The sequence below is a fragment of the Dromiciops gliroides genome, chromosome 1 (genome assembly GCF_019393635.1).
Source record: "Dromiciops gliroides isolate mDroGli1 chromosome 1, mDroGli1.pri, whole genome shotgun sequence".
Classification (NCBI taxonomy): domain Eukaryota; kingdom Metazoa; phylum Chordata; class Mammalia; order Microbiotheria; family Microbiotheriidae; genus Dromiciops; species Dromiciops gliroides.
Genome location: NC_057861.1, coordinates 22,517,213 through 22,538,793, shown reverse-complemented (window position 1 = coordinate 22,538,793; position 21,581 = coordinate 22,517,213). Strand labels below are relative to the sequence as shown.

General features: G+C 43.2%; 1 protein-coding gene across 3 annotated transcripts in view; it reads left to right on the top strand.

The window, feature by feature from the left end:
* Window positions 1–11,734: 11,734 nt before the first annotated feature.
* Window positions 11,735–21,581, top strand: part of FBXW8 (F-box and WD repeat domain containing 8) — a 117,331-nt gene continuing 107,484 nt past the window's right edge. The window contains exon 1 of one of the 3 annotated variants that reach the window (XM_043976826.1): window positions 11,735–12,969. In XM_043976826.1, the coding sequence (XP_043832761.1) occupies window positions 12,535–12,969 (435 nt within the window). In that variant the 5' untranslated portion in view covers window positions 11,735–12,534. The remainder of the gene's footprint in view (window positions 12,970–21,581) is intronic. The other 2 variants (XM_043976825.1, XM_043976824.1) reach the window with 2 other exon arrangements.

The following is a 21,581-nucleotide window of genomic DNA, read 5'->3' as shown; positions in this document are numbered from 1 at the left end:
TATCACCCTCTGGTGTCAGTGGTCCTCTTCGAGAATGAAGGAGAAACAACAATGCTTAATGTGTAAAATGCCTATTGTGTGGCCCTGGGCAAGTCATTTAACCCTCATTGCCCTGCAAAAAAAGAAAAAGAAAAAGAAAGTGTAAAATACAAACATGAAATAGAAGAGAGTAAAATACATGAAATTGTTACAATTATTATTACTATTACTAATATTTCTGGGATACGAGTGGAGCCAGTGGGCTATTTCTACTGTTCTTCCTTCCCTTTTTGCTATGTCATTTTTTTTCCTGCCATATTTTCCCCTCACATCCCTTTTCTTGTGCAATATCTCATTTGCTTTGGTTTGCAGCCTAATGACACCCATCTTTCCATTGACCTCTGGAAGATCTTCATCATCAGTTCTTTGGGGGCTATTGAGTTCTGTTAATAGAAGGTACAAAGCATTGACAGAAGTATATTGGCATTAAAAAGATGGGCTTCATCAATTGGAGAATAGTAAACAAATTTGGATAGAGTGTAATGGAATATTAGTATATCATAAAAAGAAATGAATACATTGAATATAGAGAATCATGGAAAGGCACATATGAACTGATGCAAAGTGAAATAAGCTATACTAAGAAAACAGTAAGCACAAAATCTACAAAAATGTAAATGGAAAGAACAACAACCACAAAACAAAATGAATGTTGCAAAATTAGAAAGAATAGGACTGGTATCAAAGAAGATATTTGAGAAGACATCACCCCCACACACACACTCCTTAGCAGAAGTGTGTTTATGTAGGGGGCATGGAACATTGAATGTAATGTCAAAATTTTTCTATATATTAATCAATTTTCCTCTGTGATAAAATAATGGAATTTGGCAGACGCCCAGGGGTCCCACCTGAATGATCTATTACCGTTTGGGAAACCAGCTAGGGATGATTTGATATGGGCCACACCTGGCCTGCCCTGAGTGACGTATGCTGATGATGTCAACAGGGCAACCACTCTCCACATCCAGCCTGAAGGAACTCCCTTTTGGGGGGAGGAAGAGTAAAAACTAGAAAAGGGAACACTCGCCCTGTGGTGAGCTTCTGGGAGCGGACCGCTGAGAAGCCACACAGCTGTTTCCTATTGAAACTATGGAGCCCAGGTGGTGAGTTCATAAAAAATGAGTCCGGCTCTTTGAATTAGCTGAGCTGGAAGCAACTTTGGGGATTGTGTTAGTTTTTGCTAGAGCCAGGGACTTTATCCATTTTCCTCTTTCCCTATTCCTTTGTCATTGGCTTAATTAATTTCACCTTTGCTGTGTATTTTATTCCCATTTTTAAAAACCTGATTTATTTGTGGAAAAGAGGTTGTTAATCTTCTTTCTTATTGGCCTGAGAGAAATAACTAAAAAAGGCAGTTTGGAGGGGAGGAAACTTTGGACCTCATTATTTTCTGAACCCCAATATTACGGCAAGCCACCCAATTAACTCTCCCCATATTAAATTTTGCCCCTACACCTCTTTGAAAAAAATATAACAGATGACTCCCTGGGAGTGTAAGTACAAAGAGGGAAATTTAGGCAATGTAAAAACAAAATATATTCATCAAATCTAGTTATTAAAAAAAGAAAAAGATGGGCCTTTGGTTCAGAGAGAAGCCTAGGGTCTTTGAAGGAGCTGTCTCAAAGACAAGTCAACTATTTTCTTCATTTTCTTCAGTTCCTGATCACACGCATTATCCATTTGTAGTAAGTGTCTCAAATATATATATATATATATATATATAGATAGATAGATAGATAGATAGATAGATAGATAGATAGATAGATAGATAGATCAATGGGTTTATAGATCTTCCTTCCAGCTGCATGTCTTAGTCTAGACACTAGGCACTTCTCCCTTGTGGATGGTTAGGGTGAAATCTTGGTTGTTCCCATTAAGGTGTCACAAATGAGTTTTTGAGTAACAATAGTCATGGAAGGCAATAGGAGCATGGGGGGAAAAGCTATCATCAAAGCCAGGGAGACCTGCATTCAAGTCCTGCTTTCTGACACATTGCTGTAGCTTGGTCAAGTCATTTCAACTTTCAGTGCCCACAGCACTTCTACCTACAGTAGAATTCCCTAATTCTGGGGATCTCTATACTGATAAAATTGACATATCCAGTTCCTATCCCTTCTGAATCTCATCCAGAAGACTCCACAGTGTCCTGGGACTGAATGCATTCAGATCAATGTCATTTATAAATGGGGACATCTGGCTTCTTATGAAGATAGTCCTTCATACACCTGAAAATAGTAAGGGGGGGGGCAGGTAGGTGGAGCAGTCGATAAAGCACTGACCCTGGATTCAGGAGGACCTGAGGTCAAATCTGGCCTCAGACACTTGATACTTACTAGCTATGTGACCCTGGGCAAGTCACTTAACCCTCATTGCCTCACCAAAAAAAAATATTAAGGAAATTTTTGTTGTTGTTGTTCAGTTGTTTCTGACTCTTGGTGATTCCATTTGGGGTTTTCTTGGCAGAGATACTGGAGCGGTTTGCCATTTCCTCTTCCAGCTTATTTTACAGATGAGAACACTGAGGAAAACAGAGTGAATTGACTTGCCCAGGGTCACACAGCTAAGTAAGTGCCTGAGGCCAGGTTTGAACTCAGATCCTTTTGACTCTAGCATCAGTACTCTATCCACTGTGCTACCTAACTGTTGCTTGTCCTTCATCCTCGAAAAAGACCAATGAAATCACTAAGGTGATATCTTGATTGGCAAGTGAATTAGATTTAAGTGAGGCAGGGCTGTGCAAAGCCATCAGCCTCACTCTCTCCAGAGTCATCAGAGTCCAGGAGCAAGACAAGGGTCAGGACGATTTTTAAGCAAAGGTCTTGCCCAGGGCTCAGTTTGTCTGAGGCAACACCCATTCAGTTATCTAAGCCTAGGTGAGAAATGACACCTAGATGCCTCTGTAAGGAAATAGAACTATTAAATGACCGTCACTTAATAAATATTCGTTGATGCTGATGTTTACAGTGATATTATGGGATTGGTGGGGCAGAGACAGACCATAGACCTAACACTTCCCATCTCCCTTGAAGGGATCTTGAAAAAAAAAAAAAAGAACCTACAAGTCCTTGGGATAGATATGTCTCTTCTCTCCTAGAAGCTTGATCATCTTACAGACATTATCTAATTCACCCTCACAATATCCTTGTGATGTACATCCTTCAGTTGCCTCAAGTTCCTTAAAGAAAGTTTTGTGATGGCCAAGGCACTTTGCTGATGTTAAGTGCTCATATAAATCCTAACTTATTGGCTCAAGTGTCTGATTTTCTATTTCTATTTGCATTTGTAAGGCCTCTATTGTTAGGACATCTAAAGGCTTAGCCTGGTTTTTGAGAGGCAGTATGGAAGGAGAGTAGATAGGAATCTGGAAGACCTGGATTCAAATCCTGCCTTGGATACTTACTAGTTATGTGTCCCTGGGCACAGTTTCTTCCTCTAAGGCACCTGAATCACAATGATGTAAGTATTGGGGAACTGAGGTTGTCATGAATTAGCACCGTGACACCTAGGACCCAGCAAGATAGGGCAAAATCCCCCCATCCCACCATACTGTGAAGACCCAGCAGGGTCCTCCTAAAAGACAAAAGAAATCCCCCTCTATCAGGTTACAAAATAAGACAAGGCTATTTCCATCCCGTGTGCGGTTTGGTCACCCAGGATTAGATTTATGTGACACATGATGACCAACCACAGTGCTTCTTACCTCAACCACTATAATTAGTCCACCCACAGGCTGACTCCGTGCCATGTCTTCTGTTCTCTGACCATCATCCCCATCTCCCTCCTGGAGGAATCTTGAGCTTATCTCCTGGGCTCCCAGATTGTGATGGGTGGGCTTTTGCCCCATCTTGCTGAATCCCATGTCTCATCATGCTGATTCCTGCCAATATTAGTCTCCTAACATTTCCATCATGAGGCAGGTTCTAGAGATATTATTCCCCTTTTACAAATGAGGAAACACACTCAGAAAGTTTAAATGTCTTGCTTGTGGTTGCAGACACTACATGTCAGAATCAGGATTCAGACTCTGGTCTCTGCTGACTGCAAGTCCAGAAAGCTTTCCGCTGAGCGCAAGATATAATCTCCTTATCTTTAAGAAGCTTAACCCTAGTTGGGGAGAGAAAATTTGAAGATGAGAATAAATCTTTCAAGCTTTGGGGATTTTGTTTATATGAAAACACTCTATTAGCGTTTGCTATTTCTGATGCTAGTCTGGCTTCCAATCTTTTCTGCATAGACTAACAAAATAATCATAACACCCTAAGCTCATGTCATCCTCAATAGTCATAAAACCTTCACTAGCTCCCCAGTGCTTACCACTAGAGTACTGGCCCTGAAGTTGGGAGGACCTGACTTAAAATCTCACCTCAGACACTTACTAAGTGTCTTACCCTGGGCAAGACGCTTAACCCCAATTCCCTTAAACATTCGGGGCCATCTCCAGTCTCCCTAATATATATATATATATCTTGCCACGGGACCCAGATGCGTTCTGGAGGAGAGAGTGATGCTGGTGACTTTGCACAGCCCTCCCTCACTTATATCCAATTCACTGCAAGTCATGACAGCACCCCCGATGTCATGGTCCTCTTTGAGAATGAAGGACAAACAACAACAGCAAATTCCTGCGCCTGGTATTCAAGATCTTTAATTTTGATCTGGCTCCAGCCTACCTGCTCAGTCTTATTGGTACATACTATATGCTTCTTCCTGGGTTCCATGTCCTAGAGTTGTGATTTCATCAATATGGGCAACTCTACAGTGAAGAAACACTCTCTACCAATGCAAAGTACTAACAATTCTACTGGGCCACTAGGTGGCGCAGTGGATAGAGTGCTGGGCATAGAGTCAGGAAGGCTGTCTTGAGTTCAAATTTGACCTAGCTGTGTGATCCCAGGCAGGTCACTTACCTCTGTTTGCCTCAGTCTCCTCATCTGTCAAATGAGCTAGAGAAGGAAATGGCAAACCACTCCAGTATCTTTGCCTAGAAGACCCCACATGGGGTCATGGAGAGTTGGGTATGACTTCTCACAACTTGTAACTTCTACAATTTACATATTATAAGATGTGGGTCAGGACCACTCAGTTTAAAGTGGCTTTACTCACATAGCCAGAATAGCTCAGAGGTGGAACTTGAACTTGAGACTGTTCCTTTATTAGCTACAGCTACATCTAATAAATATTATTTATAAACCCTCCATGCTCAAAAAACTCCAGTGGCTCCCTAATGCTTCTAGGACAATATTCAATCGTTCTCTCTCTCTCTCTCTCCTCTCTCTTTTTTCTTTGTGGGGCAATGAGGGTTAAGTGACTTGCCCAGGGTCAAACAGCTAGTGTCAAGTGTCTGAGGCCAGATTTGAACTCAGGTCCTCCTGAATCCAGGGCCAGTGCTTTATCCACTGCATCACCTAGCTGCTCCTCTCTTCTCTTTCCTTTCTCCCTTCTCTTGTTTTCTCTTCTTTCTTCCTCCTCCTCCTCCCCCTTCTTTTTCTCTCTCGATATTTCGAGCTCTTTACAATCTGGCTCTAGCCTACCTTTCTAGGTATATTATTTACTCATTATTGCTTCTCTTCATATACTCTTATTTTCTACTCAAACTGCCCTTATTACTATTCCTTAAACCCAATTCTCCGTGTCGTCTATCCATGTCTTCACAAAGGCCAAATGGTTCCTAGAAGGAATACCTAAGTGAGTGTGCATGCCAGCCAGGCTCATCTCAAACCCGGACTAGCCCCTTCCACCTTCACACTAGCAGCTTTCTCACACTGGCAAGACACCTGTCCCTAGAAGGTCTCCTCCTCTCCTGTTTTACACACCTACTAACTGTATGATCATGGCCAAGTCACCTAACCTGTGCAGGCCTCAGTTTCCTCATCTGTAAAATGAGAGTGTTATAGGGTAGACCAACAAGGGTCCAGTCTTGGAAACATATGCAGATATTCCCAATTTCTTTCCAGTCCTAGTGACTATGTGGAAACTTTGAGAGGAATTTGTTTCAGGTTATGGTGATGAGGGATGGGTATTGTGTGATAACAAAATGTTTTCTCATTGACTGAGGAGCAGGGAGAACTGATGTCTCAGGAACTGCTGAGCTGGAACTAAATGTGTATACACAAAAGGGGAGTCTCCCATCTCTCATTCTCTCTTCTTGGTGTTTGGGAAAGGGGGTCACAATATTTTAAGCTGGTTCAGAGAGTTTGGGGGAGGTAGCCCTGTTTCTCAGCCTGATACATTGGGTGTGGAGGTAGGTAGGTCTGGAGTCAGGGAGACCTATGTTTATATCTGGCCTCAGATACTTAGTTGTGTGGCCCACTTAACCTCCGTTTGCCTCAGTTTCCTCAACTATAAAATATGAACAGTAATAGCACCGACCTCGCAGGATTTGTGTGAGGATCAAATGAGATAATATTTGTAAAGTGCTTAGCACAGAGCATGACATATAGTAGATGCTTAATAAATGCTTTTTCCCTTTCCCTTCTTCCCCCAGTCCCTGACTTTATCCCCAGCCCCAGCAGGCTATGATGCTACGAGCCCATGATTTCCTGTATTTTTGTGTGAATGAATATTCTAAGATTGTAGTGTATCTTAGTAAGTTCTAGAGATCTAGAGTTCCTATCAGAGGTCCAGTTTGTGGTAGCAGTGGCCAGTGGCCAGCAGGGGTCAAAGTCAGAGGAAGTGCCTGCAGATGGATATGGAAAGAAATTTATTCAAGGATGGCTACAATTTCAGGGACTGAGACACCTCTTGGCAGAGAAAAGTGATAGTTGTGCATTTAACTGAGGCATTGACCCTCAGGGCACAGCAGGTCCTATTTGCTCAACAGGGAACTACTCTTTAAGGGCATCTTCATGAGGACTATATGGAGAGAGAAAAGTACTCCCAAGGTCAGAAGCAGGAGGTACAACTTTGCCAAGTATGTTTTCTTCAAGTATGTCTCACCACTATTATACTTTAAGTTTGATTCCACTTTTCCCAGAGTATCTTGTATATACAAAGGGAGAGTATATCTCCAATTTTGGGGAAATATTTCCTACCAACTCTTCTTGCCATAACTTCTCAGTAAACACTTTTCTAAAAATCTAATTGAGTCTACTAAGTATATCTTTTTTTTGTTGTTGTTTTGTTTATTTTTTTTGCGGGGCAATGGGGGTTAAGTGACTTGCCTAGGGTCACACAGCTAGTAAGTGTCAAGTGTCTGAGACCAGATGTGAACTCAGGTACTCTTGAATCCAGGGCCAGTGCTTTATCCACTGTGCCACCTAGCCGCCCCCTACTAAGTATATCTTACTGACAAGTACACTGGTGGGGACTCATGTACAGTACTTGCAACCTTGAGAGTAGTAGTAGTCACTCTCTTGAGACCTATTCTATCAAAGAAAATGGGAATTGGGGAAGTAGCCCTGGGAGGATCCTACAAAGGAGTAGGATTCCATGACCCTTCCAAGGAGCCTATGTCCAATGACCTTTCTTCAAATCCTATGTCCACTAACCAGTTGCATCATTATAGGCAAACCATTTAACACCCCCCCCCCAGCCTCAGTTTCCTCATCAAGTGAAGAGATTGGATTATCTGGTTTCTGAAGGCCCTTTCATCGTGATCCTATGATAAATGTCAGCTATCAGACACTTATGGAGTGTTCGAAAAGTCTTAGTGCAGTTTAAGCTGTTAAAACTTTTTTTTTTAACCTGAATTTGTATTCTTATTGGTGTAGGAAACTCCAAGTAAGGAATCTTCCTCCATAAATACTGATCTGCACCTGTTCTGCAACTTATATTCATTGAGAATAGGGGCACTAAGCATTTAAATGGTTTACCTGGAGTCACATAGCCTGTAAATATAAGAAGTGTCAGAGGGATTTCCTCTTCTCTCACTAACTCCTCATCCCTTTGCCATCTGGCTTTTCACCTCATCATTCAACTGAAATCACTCTCTACAAAATAACCAATGCTGTCTTTTTTTTTTTTTTAAGTGAGGCAATTGGGGTTAAGTGACTTGCCCAGGGTCACAGAGCTAGTAAGTGTTAAGTGTCTAAGGCTGGATTTGAACTCAGGTACTCCTGACTCCAGGGCCAGTGCTCTATCCACTGTGCCACCTATGTGCCCCACCAATGCTGTCTTAATTGACAGATATGTTGGTCTTTTCCCTAGTCTTTGTTCTTCTCTACTTCTGCTGCATTTGACCCAGCTGATCACCCTCTTTCCTCTTAGATACGACTGGTTCTTACCCTACCTGTCTGATGCCCCTTCTCAGGCTCATGTGTCTCAACATCCTTTGAGACAAAAAGGGGAGAAATAACTTGGAATTACTATGGTATTCTTAATGTGATTAAAAATCTTGCAACAAACATTCAAACCTAAATATGTGTATACTCCAAGGCTTTGTCTTGCCTCTTCTCTGTCTTTTCTTCTCTCTCTCTCTCTCTCTCTCTCTCTCTCTCTCTCTCCTTCCCTCCCTTCCTCCCTCCCCTCTTTCTGTCTCTCTGGTGTCTCTCTCTTTCTGTGTGTGTCTCTCTCTTTCTCTGTCTCTCCCTGTGTTTCTGCTTCTCTCTCCTCTCTGTCTTACTCTGTCTCTCTCTTTCCCTGTCTCTCTCCTCTGTCTGTTTTTGTCTCTCTCCTCTCTGTCTCTCTCCCTACCCATCCCCATTTAATCATCATCTCTATGAAGATGACTCCCATATGCAGATCTGTATGTCCATGTCTCTCAGCCCTATATCACTAATTGCCTATTGGCCATTTCAAATTGGTTGCCCCGGAAACACCTCAAACCCAACATTTCCAAAATAGAACACCGCAGCTCAGAATTCCTGTTCTTAATGTGATTTTAAAAAATCATTTATGAAACATTCAAACCTAAGTGTGGGAGTAGCCCAAGGCTTTGTCTTGAACCCTATTTTCTTTCTATTCTCTTTCTCTCTTGGCGATCTTATCAACTCCCCTGGACTTAATTACCATATCTATGCATATGTCTCACAGATCTGTATGTCTAGGTCTGGTCTCTTTCCTGAGCTTCAGTCCTGCAGCACCTACATCAATGCCTATTGGACATTTCAAACTGGTTGCCCTGGAGACATCTCAAACCAGCATTTCCAAAATATCCTGTATGTGAATAGCTGTTTGAATGTTGTTTCTCCCCCATTAGACAGTGCTCTCCTTGAGATCTTAGCATAGTGCCTCACCCATGGGAAATGCTTAAAAAATATTTATTGATTCAATTTGACATTTTCTCTATTCTGGACTGGGCCTGACTCAGGCCAGGCCCCTGGTAATATGTCTTATACAGCAACAAAATGCCAAAACACCTGTATGCCATTCAACATTAAAAAAAATAGAAAATAGAAAAAGATGGATATTCAAAAAGGATAAACAATGAGGACAAGTTGATTCCAATGAGTGAAGCTCTCTTCCCAATTTTGCCTATGATTTTTCATCAAGTATCGAAGTGCTTATGGAATTCCCTCGTGGTTGCTTTGTACTAAGATGACCAGGAAGAGATGGCAAGTATCCAAGTCTTAGATGAACAATATATGTACATATTAGATTTCCTGATAAAATAAATCCTCCTCCAGAAAGATGGTTTCTTTTTTTTTTGGTAACTACCCCTAATATTGAGTACAGCACCTATACACTGTGCATGATTAATAAATATAAGTTTACTAATTGACTCCAAGCCAAGTCTTCTTCTGTAGCTGGCTTACTATAGACATTATTGTTCAGTCATTCCAGTTGTGATCCTATGGTTTTCTTGGCAAAGATACTAGAATAGTTTGCCATTTCCTTCTCCAGCTCATCAAACAGATGAGGAAACAGGCAAATAGAGTTAAGTGATGTGCCCAGGGTCTCACAGCTAGTAAGTGTTGAGGATGGATTTGAACTCAAGAAGATGAGTTTTCCGATTCCAGGCCCTTTGCTCTATGCTTTATGGTGCCCCCTAGCTGCCCCTGCTAAACATTATCCTACACTATATTGCCTATCATCTTTTATCCTAGTTCTCTATAGTAGGGGCACTGACTCTGGAGTCGGAGGATCTGGGTTCAAATCCTGCCTCTCATACTTACTGTCCCAGTGACCTCAGGCAAGTAAATCATTTAACCTCTCAAGGGCTCAGACTCATCAGCAAAATAAAGGTGGTGGTGGTGAGGGTTGTTGGACTAGAATTCATAATTCATAGGTGTCAAACCCCGCCTGAGTGCTGCCTGAACCAGATTAAAATGTAATGGGGGGGGCAGCTAGGTGGTGTAGTGGATAAAGCACTGGCCCTGGATTCAGGAGGACCTGAGTTCAAATTCTGCCTCAGACACTTGACACTTAACTAGCTGTGTGACCCTGGGCAAGTCACTTAATCCTCATTGTTCTGCCCCCCCCCCATGTAATTGGGAAATGTTTAACAAAATAAATACAAATACAAAATAAAGTTAATCTGTGGTTTTCTAAGTCAATATGCTGCCTGCAAGGATCTCTTTCTCTTTGAGTTTGACACCATTGAACTGAGTGATTGCTGGGGTCCCTTCCAGGTCTGAATCTGTAGATTCCATCTTCTCTATAAAATGAAAGGGTTGGATAAGAATAGCTTTCAGGTCCCTTCTAGCTCTCATTCTAGTATGATTCTAGAAAGTGTTCTGGAGAATTGAGAGGTTCAGTGATGAACCAGGGTCACACAGCCAATATTTAGCAGAGAGGAAAGTCTTTCTGACTCCGAGACCACCTCTGCATTTCACAAGGTTGTCTCTGATAGTATTTCAGTAGAACCTAAACCCCTTGAGGGCAGGAGGGTTTATTCATTCGTTTGTTCCCTTGTTCATTCTTTCATTCATGTCTTTCTGTCCTACAGCAAGGTGTCTTGAATTTTTTCCCTTTTCGCCCCAGAAATTTTTATGCAACCCCGGGTATATAAAATAGGTATACAAATCAAACATTTACTGCCAAATTTTTTCTGACCCCCACATTCAGTTACCCATATAGGGTGGAGACCCACAGTTTAAGAAGCTTTGGCCTAGAGCACCATAAACAAGCTCATAGACTAAGAAGTGGAAGGACTTTTAAAGGCCTTTGAATCTCTACCCTCCCCCCCCTCCCCAATTTTACTTATGAGGAAACTAAGACCCTGGGAATCAGTGTCACCGTTTCCTAAATTGAGACCTAGAAGAGGACTTTAGAGTTCATGGAATAAAACCCCCACATTTTTCAGATAAGGAAACAGGTGTATATATAGAGAGGTGACTTGCTCAGAATCCAGAAGCGGAAGCTCAAATGTGTATGTGGAGGGGGGGGGACAAGATTTGAATTCAGGTCTTTCCACAACTTTGCTGTGTTATCCATCATGCTATGAATAACGTTTGCTGCATTAGTCTAGGATAATTCCTGCTAGCACTTGGAGAAACTGGGAAGCAGTGAGGGGGTGTCTGTCCAGGGCCTCTGGGCTTAGCTCAGTGCCCAGCACACAGGAGGAGCTCAATAAATGCAGGTTGACTGACTGACTAACACGGCCCAGCCTGAATTCCCATCACACCTCCCCTTTCCCTCACCCACGCTCCCTGAGATCCACGGCTGAGCGCTTACAAAGCCCCGCCCCCTTCCCTCCCAGGACTGACAGCCCCACCCCCTTCCCCTCCCAGGTTTGATAGCCTGGCTGGTCTCGCGCCCGCTGGGTCGGACTGCAAGTATCAGGCTGCAGAAGCGCCAGGGAGGTGGGAAGGGGGCGGGGCCGCGGCCGCGCGTGCGCCCAGAAACCTCCCGGAACCCGAGGACTTAGGTACCACCCGCGTTCCTAGAACCTGCCCGGAACCAAGGGCCGGGGCCTCGGTTTCCGGCTCTGGCGGCGGATCCTTGTTTTTGAGGGACAGTTCCGGAGGAGACCGAGGAAGACGCCGTCGCTGCTGTTGAGGAGACGCCGGCGCCGGCTGGGGGCGGGGGCCCGACCTCGGGGGCGCAGCAGGGACTTGGGGGGGATTCATGTGGGAGCGAGCGGAACTAGGGGCGAGGGAACAAAGTGGGGCCGGCCGGGCTTGGGGGCGCGTCCCCTCTCTGGGGGGTGGTGGTCCCATTTTGGGGTAGATGGAGGTCCTTTAAATTGGGAGTGAATGGGGGTTCCCCTTTTATCTTAGGTAGGACCCCCTTGTTCTCGGGGTGTGGGCTCCCTTCCTGTGATTTCCAGGTGAGGCGTCCCCCTTGATCTAAGAGTGACAGCTTTCCTCTTGATCTCCGGGTGAGGGTCCCCCTTTATCTTGGGGCGAAGAGCCCTTGATCTCATGGTGTGGTTCCCCACGTTTTAGGGGTGAGGAGTCCTGATCTTGGGGTGAGAATTCACCTCCCTTTAATTTGGGGGTTAATTCCCCTTGATCTCAGCGTGAGGGGTCCCCTTGATTGCAGTGTTAGTTCCCCTTTTGATCTCGGGGTGAGGGGCCCTCGATCTCAGAATGAGTAATCCTCTTGATTTTGGGGTGATGGGGTCCTTTTATATTTTACTGAGTTTCTTTCTGTGAGGACCTCCCACCCCCTATGGCCGAGGCCGGCCTGGAGGAGTTCCGCCGCCGCTGGCGGGAGGAGCTGGCCCTCCGAGAGGGGCCGGCCAAGAGGCGGCGGCCGGCGGGGCCGGAGCCGGAGCACCAGTGGCGGCGGCGGCGGCGGGGGAGCGGGGCGGAGGCGGCCCGCGAGCCCGAGCCCGTGTCGCAATGGAGCAGCTGCGGGGCCGTGCGCGCCGCCCCCGGGGGTGCCCCTGCCCAGCCGACGGGGGCTGCGGTCGGCTACTTCGAGCTGGCCAAGAGCCTCCTAGAGAGCGGGGAGTGTCCGCTGGCCCCGCCCCCGCCCCGGACCGCAGGAGGGCCCTCCTGCTCCAGCACGGGACGGCCTTCCCCGGCCGCCGAATCCCCCCAGCCCGAGCACCCCGAGAACGCCGGCGGCGACCGGCTGCTGGAGCAGCTCATCCGAGACCTGGTAGGTGCCCCCGCCTCTCCGGCCCTTCCCGGACCCGGCCTGGGTCGGCCTTTAAAACTCCCTCCCCGCGCCCCCGCCCAATTGGAGGCGGACAGCTAGCCCCGCCCCCTCCTGGGCCCCGCCCCTTCCCCCGCCCGCCGGTGGAGGACGACCAAAGCAAACCCCAGCATTCAAATACCCTAGAATGTAATAGAATGTAATGCGTGTTGTAGGATAAGTGTCCAGAATGTAACCAACCTGACTTAAAAGAAGCTTCATCCACGCGCTTTGCTTTTACGTTACCTGCATGTGTGAACGCGCCTTTATCCACGTTCATGGAATAGGCTTCCTCTTGTAACAAGTGTTTGGCAAAAAACAGTTCGGCAAAAGCGACCCACAGCACTCACAGAATGGGACATGCCGCCTGTAGCACCCCCCAGCCCAGCCCACCGAAATGAGGGAGGGGCATCTCTCTCCACTGCCCACCACCACCCCCTTGGTCGTTCAGCTAGGTCACCCTTTACACTGTTGGAGTCTTCCTAACTTCTCATGTCTTAATGCCTTAAGTGCCTGCAGCCTAGAAGGTGCTTGATAAATGTTTATTGACTTAATTGGTTATTAATGTGTTTCTCAGATTTCCTCCTTTTCATTTTGTTTTTAGCCCAATAGGAATCTGTTACATTCATGTAGCACAATTTGTTTAACCTTTTGCCCAGTTGTTGGGCACCCCCTTCGTTTCCAGTTCTTTGCTGTTACCCAAAGTCACTATGGATATTTTGATTTACATAGTGCTTTTCTTTCTGTTTTTGACCTCCTTCTACTATATCCCTATTGGTGGGATCTCTAGATTCTTTAATCTAGGTATCGGACATTTTAGTCACTTGAAAGCTAACATGTGTGCTGCTACTATATGGAAACCTCCATTAAAGGTGTGGTGCATTTTAAATCAGAAAGACCTGGCCTTTAACACTAACTCTGTGACCTAAGGGAAGTTATTTAGCCTGTCAAGCTTCATTTTCTTCTTCTGTAAAATGGAGGTAATAATATTTATCCAGTCCAATGAACATTTGTTCAAGGTATGGCTTTGGGTGCTGGGGATAGGAGATGAAGAACAAGAAGGAACTTAGCTACTTTTATTCTACTTGTAGTTACTCATTTCACAGAATGAAATGATATATGTATGTTAAGTTCTTAAACTCAAAGCGCCATTTATTTTATTTTTAAAATTACAAGTTTTTATTGGTCTTTTGCCTTTTATAGCACCATAATTCTTCAGTATCTCACCCTCCCCACACCGAAGAGCCATCCTATATAATAAATTTTATTTTAAAGACCAAAAAGAGAAAAAGAAGAAAAAATAAGCACAGTAGATCAACATCTGGGAAAAAAACCTAAAATGTGCAACACCTGGGCACCTCCCACCTCTCTGAATTCTCTTGTACCTGTTCTTTTGAGCCCTGCTTGATCTTCATTTTACAACATTTGCTTTGACATTTTGGGTATGTGGTTGTTCCTTCCATTTCAATTATTGCAAATGGTTGTGTATGTTGTTTTCTTGGCTCTGCTGACTTCACTCTGCATCAGTTCACATAGATCTTTGCATGCTTCTCTGTATTCCTCTCATTGATCATTTCTTACAACATGGTAATATGCCATGTACTACACTTGGTCTAGTTATTCCGAAATTGAGGGACATCTCTTTGTTTCCAATTCTTTGCTATTGCAAAGAGTGATTCTATCAATATTTTGTATGTGAATGGGGACTTTCTTCTTATCAATGCCTTCCTCTAAAAGTGGCTTTTAACATTTAAATGTTAGTGATGAAGATGGCAGTGATCGTGGTGGTGGTAGTGATGACCCAGAGTTCCTGAAGGCTTTGCTTTTGGAGTTCAAGCCTTGGAAAGTCCAGCTGGACCCAACAGGCTTTGTATTTAGTGATCCCTGTGAATATTTGTCGGAGAATTGTAGTTGAGGTCAGACCCTTAGCCAGAAGGTATGTGGCACAGTGGAAGGAATGCTGGGCCTGGCTGGAGTCAGGAAGACCCCGAGCACAAATCCAGCCTCAGACATTGCATGGTTGTGGGACTCTGGGCAAGTCATTGACATCCATTGGACTCAGTTAACATGCATTTATTAAGCACCTGCTATGTGCCCAGCCCTTTAGCTGGGAATATAGCAAAAGGTAAAAGACAGCCCCTGCCCTCAAGGAGCTCACAGTCTAATGGGGGAGACAACACGTAAACAACTATGTTTAAATAAGATTGATACAAAATACCTTTTAAATGAAGAGAGGAAAGGCACCAGCATTCAAGGGCATTGGGAAAGGCTTCTTGTAGAAGATGGCATTTTAGTTGAGACTTGAAGGAGAAGCCAGAGCAGTTAGGAGGTTGAGATGAGGAGGGGAGAATCCCAGCCATGAGAGACAGCAAATACGAATGCCTCCATTTGCTCATCCGTACAATGGGGACAGCACCTACTGCAGGAGTTGTTATGAGGATCAAAGCACTTTGGTGGTAGAAATACCCACCTTGTAGAATTCCTGTAATGCAAACTCTTCTAGGACCAGGACTATTTCATCTCTGTGTCATGAGCACCTAACCCATGCTTGTCATCTAAAAGGCACTTCATACAATTCTTGTTGAGGTTTGGCCCCAAATAAAAGATAGGAGGAAATACTGCCCCCTCCCTCTTTTTGCAGAAGTGGTGGACCACTAGTGTGGAATACTGCATATAATTTTAGACTCATGGATGTCACTTGGTTTTGCTGAAGTATTTTTCTTCCTCTTTTTTTCTTTCTTATTTTAGGCAGTAGCTCTCTGGGAAAAGAGGAAGAGAGGGATACAGTGAGGAGTGTACCCAGGTGATATAAAAGCAAAGGCTAGCAATACAAAGTTATTTAAATTTAAAACAAAACTTGTTGAATGAATGAATTTTTCCATGCATCTGAGGTAATGGGGATACAGGGATGAAGTAGGGTAGTCCTTGTTCTGAAACAGCTTATAATCTAATTATAGGGAAATTACTTGTGGACACACATATGACTATAATTCAGAGCAGACTGTGATGGGTCAGAGGTAATATCTAGAAAAAGTCCTCTGAGATTTAGGACTGAAATTGGCAAGTTACTCAAAGAAACTGTCCTTTAGGGGAGGAATTGATTCTGAGGCATGCCTAGCTGTGGTCTGTGTAGTAAACACTACAGTGGGTAATATCTAATATCTGAAAGTTATTAGTTATATTAAGACTTAGTGACCTTTAGTAGTGCCACTCTAAATGGAAATATAACTCTTAGAGAACTGTTGTTATAGCTTAGATGATCCTGGACTTGTTTGATTTCTTGAACTTGGGTGATAATATTAAGAGGTCTTGCTTTTTTCTCCATGTTTTCTCTACCAGAGAATCCTTATTTGAACCATTTATGAAGTGGAATTTATTTTATTCTTTTTTTGTTTGTTTTTTGGGGGGCAGGGCAGTAAGGGTTAAGTGACTTACCCAGGGTCACACAGCTAGTGAGTGTCAAGTGTCTGACTATGGATTTGAACTCAGGTCCTCCTGAATCCAGGGCCAGTGCTTTATCCACTGTGCCACTTAGCTGTCCCCTATTTTATTCTTAAAACTGAAAATACGTATTCCTTTTTGGGTCTATATAGAAACATCAGGGCAGCTAGGTAGCACAGGGGATAAAGCACCAGCCCTGGATTCAGGAGAAACTGAGTTCAAATCCAGACTCAGACACTTGACACTCACTAGCTGTGTGACCTCGGGCAAGTCACTTAACCCTCATTGCCCCACCAAAAAAAACCTCTTGGGTATATAGAAACATCAATAAAGTTGATTCTGGTGAAATAATGAAAGGAAATTGATCCCCATTAAAACATAATTGTGCATATGTAAGGTCCTTTCTCTAAAGTGCTTTCATTTTCTTTTAGCAGTTGTTGAGTTGTGTCTGACTTTTTGTGATCTCATTTGGGGTTTTCTTGGAAAAGATACTGGAACGGTTTGCTATTTCCTTCTCCAGCTCATTTGATAGATGAGGAAACTGAAGCAGACAGGGTACCAGAGTGACTTGCTGGGGGTCCTGCAGCTAGGGAGTGTCTGAGGCTAGATTGGAACTCAGGTGTTCCTGACTCCAGGCCTGGTGATCTATCTATTATGCCACCTAACTGCCCTTCTTTTAGTAGTAGAGAGACCCTGATTTTGGTTGTGAGTATTGTATGATTTTAAAATATATTATCTTTCAGGGTAAGGTTTTTACTAGACATGAAACTGCTAACATGGCAAAATAATTAAGCTTTTTTTGAGCTTTTATTTTGCCACTTTTGAGAACACGGGCAGGTCTCTGTAACTTGAGAGCTGTATCTTCATGGAGTGTGCTGTTGACTGGGAAGAGCTGTGTATTCAGAGAGGGACAGGGCCTGGATAGATAGTGACAACTCCATGGGAATGAAAACTCAGCCATGACTGCCTTTGAGTGTTGTCTCTGCCCATGAAGCTTTTAATAACAGCAGCTGGAAATCATCTCATCTTAGGTGGTGAGTTAGGAATATACTAAGTGAGCAATTGATCTTCTTCTTGGTATTCAGTTACTCAGATGGAGAAAAGACAGCCACACTCCTGGGCAGAATGCCACGGATAGCATGCGCCTTCCTTCATTTGCCCCTTTTCTCTTCTCTCTCCATGTGCACCTAGAAGTGTTGGGGTAGCCTCAGCAGAACTCCAACCCTTCTGCCTGCTTCCTCCTTCCCTCCCTCCATCCCTGCTGTGGTGAATTCTGCCTGCATTCCCCCCTTGCATTTTAGGCCAGTCAATGTGGGAAACAATGAATGAAGGAAATTGTTTATTATCATTATCAAAGTGTTTGTGCTGGGAGGGATCTTAGAGATCGTTTGGTCAAATTCTCATTATACAGGTTAGGAAACAGAAGCCCTGAGAGGTTCTGTGATTAGCTCAAAGGTTACACACCTGGAAAGCCACAGCACTCCTGTTTGTACTCGATATCTTCCAAGGTTCTTGTCATGAATAGCATCTCAAAATAGTATATGAGTGTGAATTGTTGCTGCAAGTGGAGGTGTACTGTCAAAAGTCCTAAAACCCACCCATAGGCTTGTTTATGTCCTTAAAATGTATGACATTCAATACAAACCTCCTTATGCCTGGGTACTAGTCTTTCTCGACCATCAGTATCATACAGAAGTTTAGGGTTAACATTTTAGAGCCAGGCAAAATATTTTATTCTAATTAATAAACACTCTTCAATATCAGCCTCTGAGAATACTTGAAAATGTCTGTAGTAGTAGAACATATCATCAGCATATTTATGATTGCAGATTAGAAAGTTAATTTAATTGTAATATTTGTCCATTCCTGAGGTAGAAAGAAATTATTTCCTTAACTTGCATATTTTAGAAATCACTTACAGGTCTGGGTGGTGTGAAATAAAAAAGTAAACCAATATTAATGATGAAACAAGAAACAATGTGATAATTTCTATCCTACATGCAAAGTTTTGCCTAACTCAGATGTCACCCTCTCCATAAAGCTTTTGCTAAATTCTCTAGTGCACGCTGATTTTTCTTTCCTCTGTAATCCAACATGTAATGTTTCTACTTCTTGTTTGAGTGTCATGTACAGGCAGTCCCTGTACTTATGACTCGACTCGTGAGTGGGAGCCCCTTTGGCCCTTCCCAATACCATCCAGTTGTCCTCCGAAGCCCTGGCTACAGCTTCCTCTACTCTTAGTGCAAGCCAGTGTGCTGGAAGCCATTGCCCTTTCCCTGGAGGGCTCCTGCTTCCCTAGAAGTTATAGCCCACTCAAGTCCTGCTTACCTACCTCCTAGGGAGACCCCATCCCACTCTCATCAGTTCCAGTGGAAGCAGTTGTGAAATGAACCCCAGGATTTTCTACCCCAGGACCCTTACTGGACTGGAGCTCCACCCTTTTTCAGGTGTCATACCTCTACTCTTCCCAGTCTCCTATGCTCTCCTCTCACCCTAGGAGGCTCCTGCTGGAGGAAGGTTGGTTTATTGGGACGTGTGTGTGTGTGTGTGTGTGTGTGTGTGTGTTCTATAGGTATGTGAGAGTTTTTGTGTCTTGGAAGGAATAGTATTGTGGTAAGGGAAGATATGTTCCTGACACCTCCAGGTGGAAATGGGAAAACATTTTCTTCTAGAAAGTGTGGAATGGTGATTAGGTTCTTCTGTATTATGAGTTAAATAGGCTTCGGTGGGCTAGCCTTGAAATGTAACACACACACACACACACACACACACACACACACACACACACACACTTTTATAACATTATTTCAGTGGTCCAATTTGCAAAGTTTGGTAAGGGAAATATATTCATGATTGGGGATTACTTATGTTGCCTTATATTCCAATTTAACTTTTGAAGTGTATACCTCTTGTTCACCTAAATTATAAAATTCCATAAATTAGGAATCAATAAATTAACAAGTATGTAGTAGGAATCATAGCTTATTCTTGTTCTGTATTGCTCAGAGCATCGAGCTCAGTGCTGAGCACATGGTAAGTACTCCATGTGTACTTGTTGAATGAATGAATTTCATCTCAGTTAGATGGCGCAGGGGGCAGAGCCCTGGGCTTGGAGGAAGGCCTGAATTTAAATCCTGGCTTCGACACTTACTGCCTGTGACTCTGGGTAAGTCACTTTGCTTTCTCAGCCTCAGTTTCCTCATTTGTAAAATACGGCTAATCAATCAATAAACATCTATTAAGTGCCTACTATGTGTCAGGCACTGTGCTGAGTACTGGATAATGCTAGTACCCACCTCACAGTGTTGTTGAGAATCTAATGAGATAACATGTGGTGCCATATAAATGCTGGTTGGCTATTTCTTTGAAGTAACTCTGTAAGTGGTGTGATGGAAACATATAGAAACTTTATTTTGACTGTTTGGGCCTTTTGCTATCCTATTGTTTTTCATCAGCACTTAAGAGGAGTGCTTTGGGGAGGCTGGCTTCATCCATTACATCTGATTGTAATATCATGCTTCCTTAGCTTTTGCCAATAGTGAAAGTAATCAAGATAAACTGCCTTAGAAAGGAGAAGCTTTTAGTCACATAGTATTTTATTGTAATTGCATGAACATTTTTTGATCATAGTTATAGTTACTTTTCTCTCTGTCTTAAAAAAAAAAACAAAACACTTAGGGAAATTTTCTCTTTGTCCTGTTTTCCCTGAAGGTTTACATTGGAGAAGAAATTAAGAAGAAAGTCAATTTCCTCATTTCTGACTGATTTGGCTCTCACTAATTATCCCTTTTTAAAAAAAAATGAGGGGGCAGATTAAATTTCTGACAGTAAGGCACAAAACTAATCCATTTACAGAATTAGTATTACATTAGCACATAGGAGTGCAACTCTCTCTCCCTGGGGATGGATCTATTTGCAATTTCTACCAAGCCTTTTGGAATAAGGCCAGTCGACTTTGGGAAAATCGAGTACTGAGTGACTTTGAAATAACAAAGTAACATTATCCTTTTGTGTTTTTGGCTTGACCTACCTACACAGGAAAGACTGAGGAGGCTTCTATACCTTTAAGTACAAATGTAAATGTGTTTGATTTAGGAAGAGAATAAATATAGGAGTCATTGGACAAAAACAGATTCCTTTTTTGCCATCAACAGTTAACATTTGGTGTATGTGCCACTAAAAATGTGTTTTTCTTAAGTTTGAAGAAATTGTCATGATCTAATGAACCCCTATAATTTTGATAATTCTTTTTTTTCTTTTTTTTTTTGTGGGGCAATGAGGGTTAAGTGACTTGCCCAGGGTCACACAGCTAGTAAGTGTCAAGTGTCTGAGGTTGGATTTGAACTCAGGTACTCCTGAATCCAGGACTGGTGCTTTATCCACTGCGCCACCTAGCTGCCCAGTTTTGATAATTCTTAATGTAACAGGATGATATTGATAGTAATTTCTATAGGTGTAATCAGTGTTTCATACACCTTATCTCATTTGGTTCTCCCAATAACCCTGGGAAGAATCTTCATTTTCCTGATGAGGGAACTGAGGCTTGCAGTGGTTAAGTGACTTTTGGAGGCAGGATTCAAATCTAAGTCTCTCCTGACTCCAAGTCAAATACTCTTTTCATCACGCCATGCTTGCACATATTCCTTAGAGGGATTAATTATTATTATTCCTCAAAAATATTGTGGTCACTGATGTTTTATCATGTGACCAATTGTCACTAAATGACTGTACTTAATAGCTCTATAATCTTTTTCTCTTTCTGGAGTTTTTTGGCTTAAAAAATTGTTGATTTTTTAAAGCTTACAGTTACTGGTGTCACCATTGGCTTGATGGTGTCTGTGGTGGACAGCAGTATGCTTCTCTTGCTCAGAAATGGTCTGAGTGGAAATGTGATAGGTAAATAAAGGAAATGTTTCTCAGAGCTAGTATGTGTAACAGAGACCCATATTCCTGTTTGTTGAAATGTAGCCCTCAGAAGCCACCAGGATGTACAAGACTGCCACTGTTATAATTTACTTCATAGTCTGGACCACAGCCTTGTTATGGGAGGGAATTCTCATGATCTTTTTTTTCAGATTGGTCCATCTGTAGTTGATAGAGGATTCTGGAAGAGCAGAGAACCACAAGACTTCAAA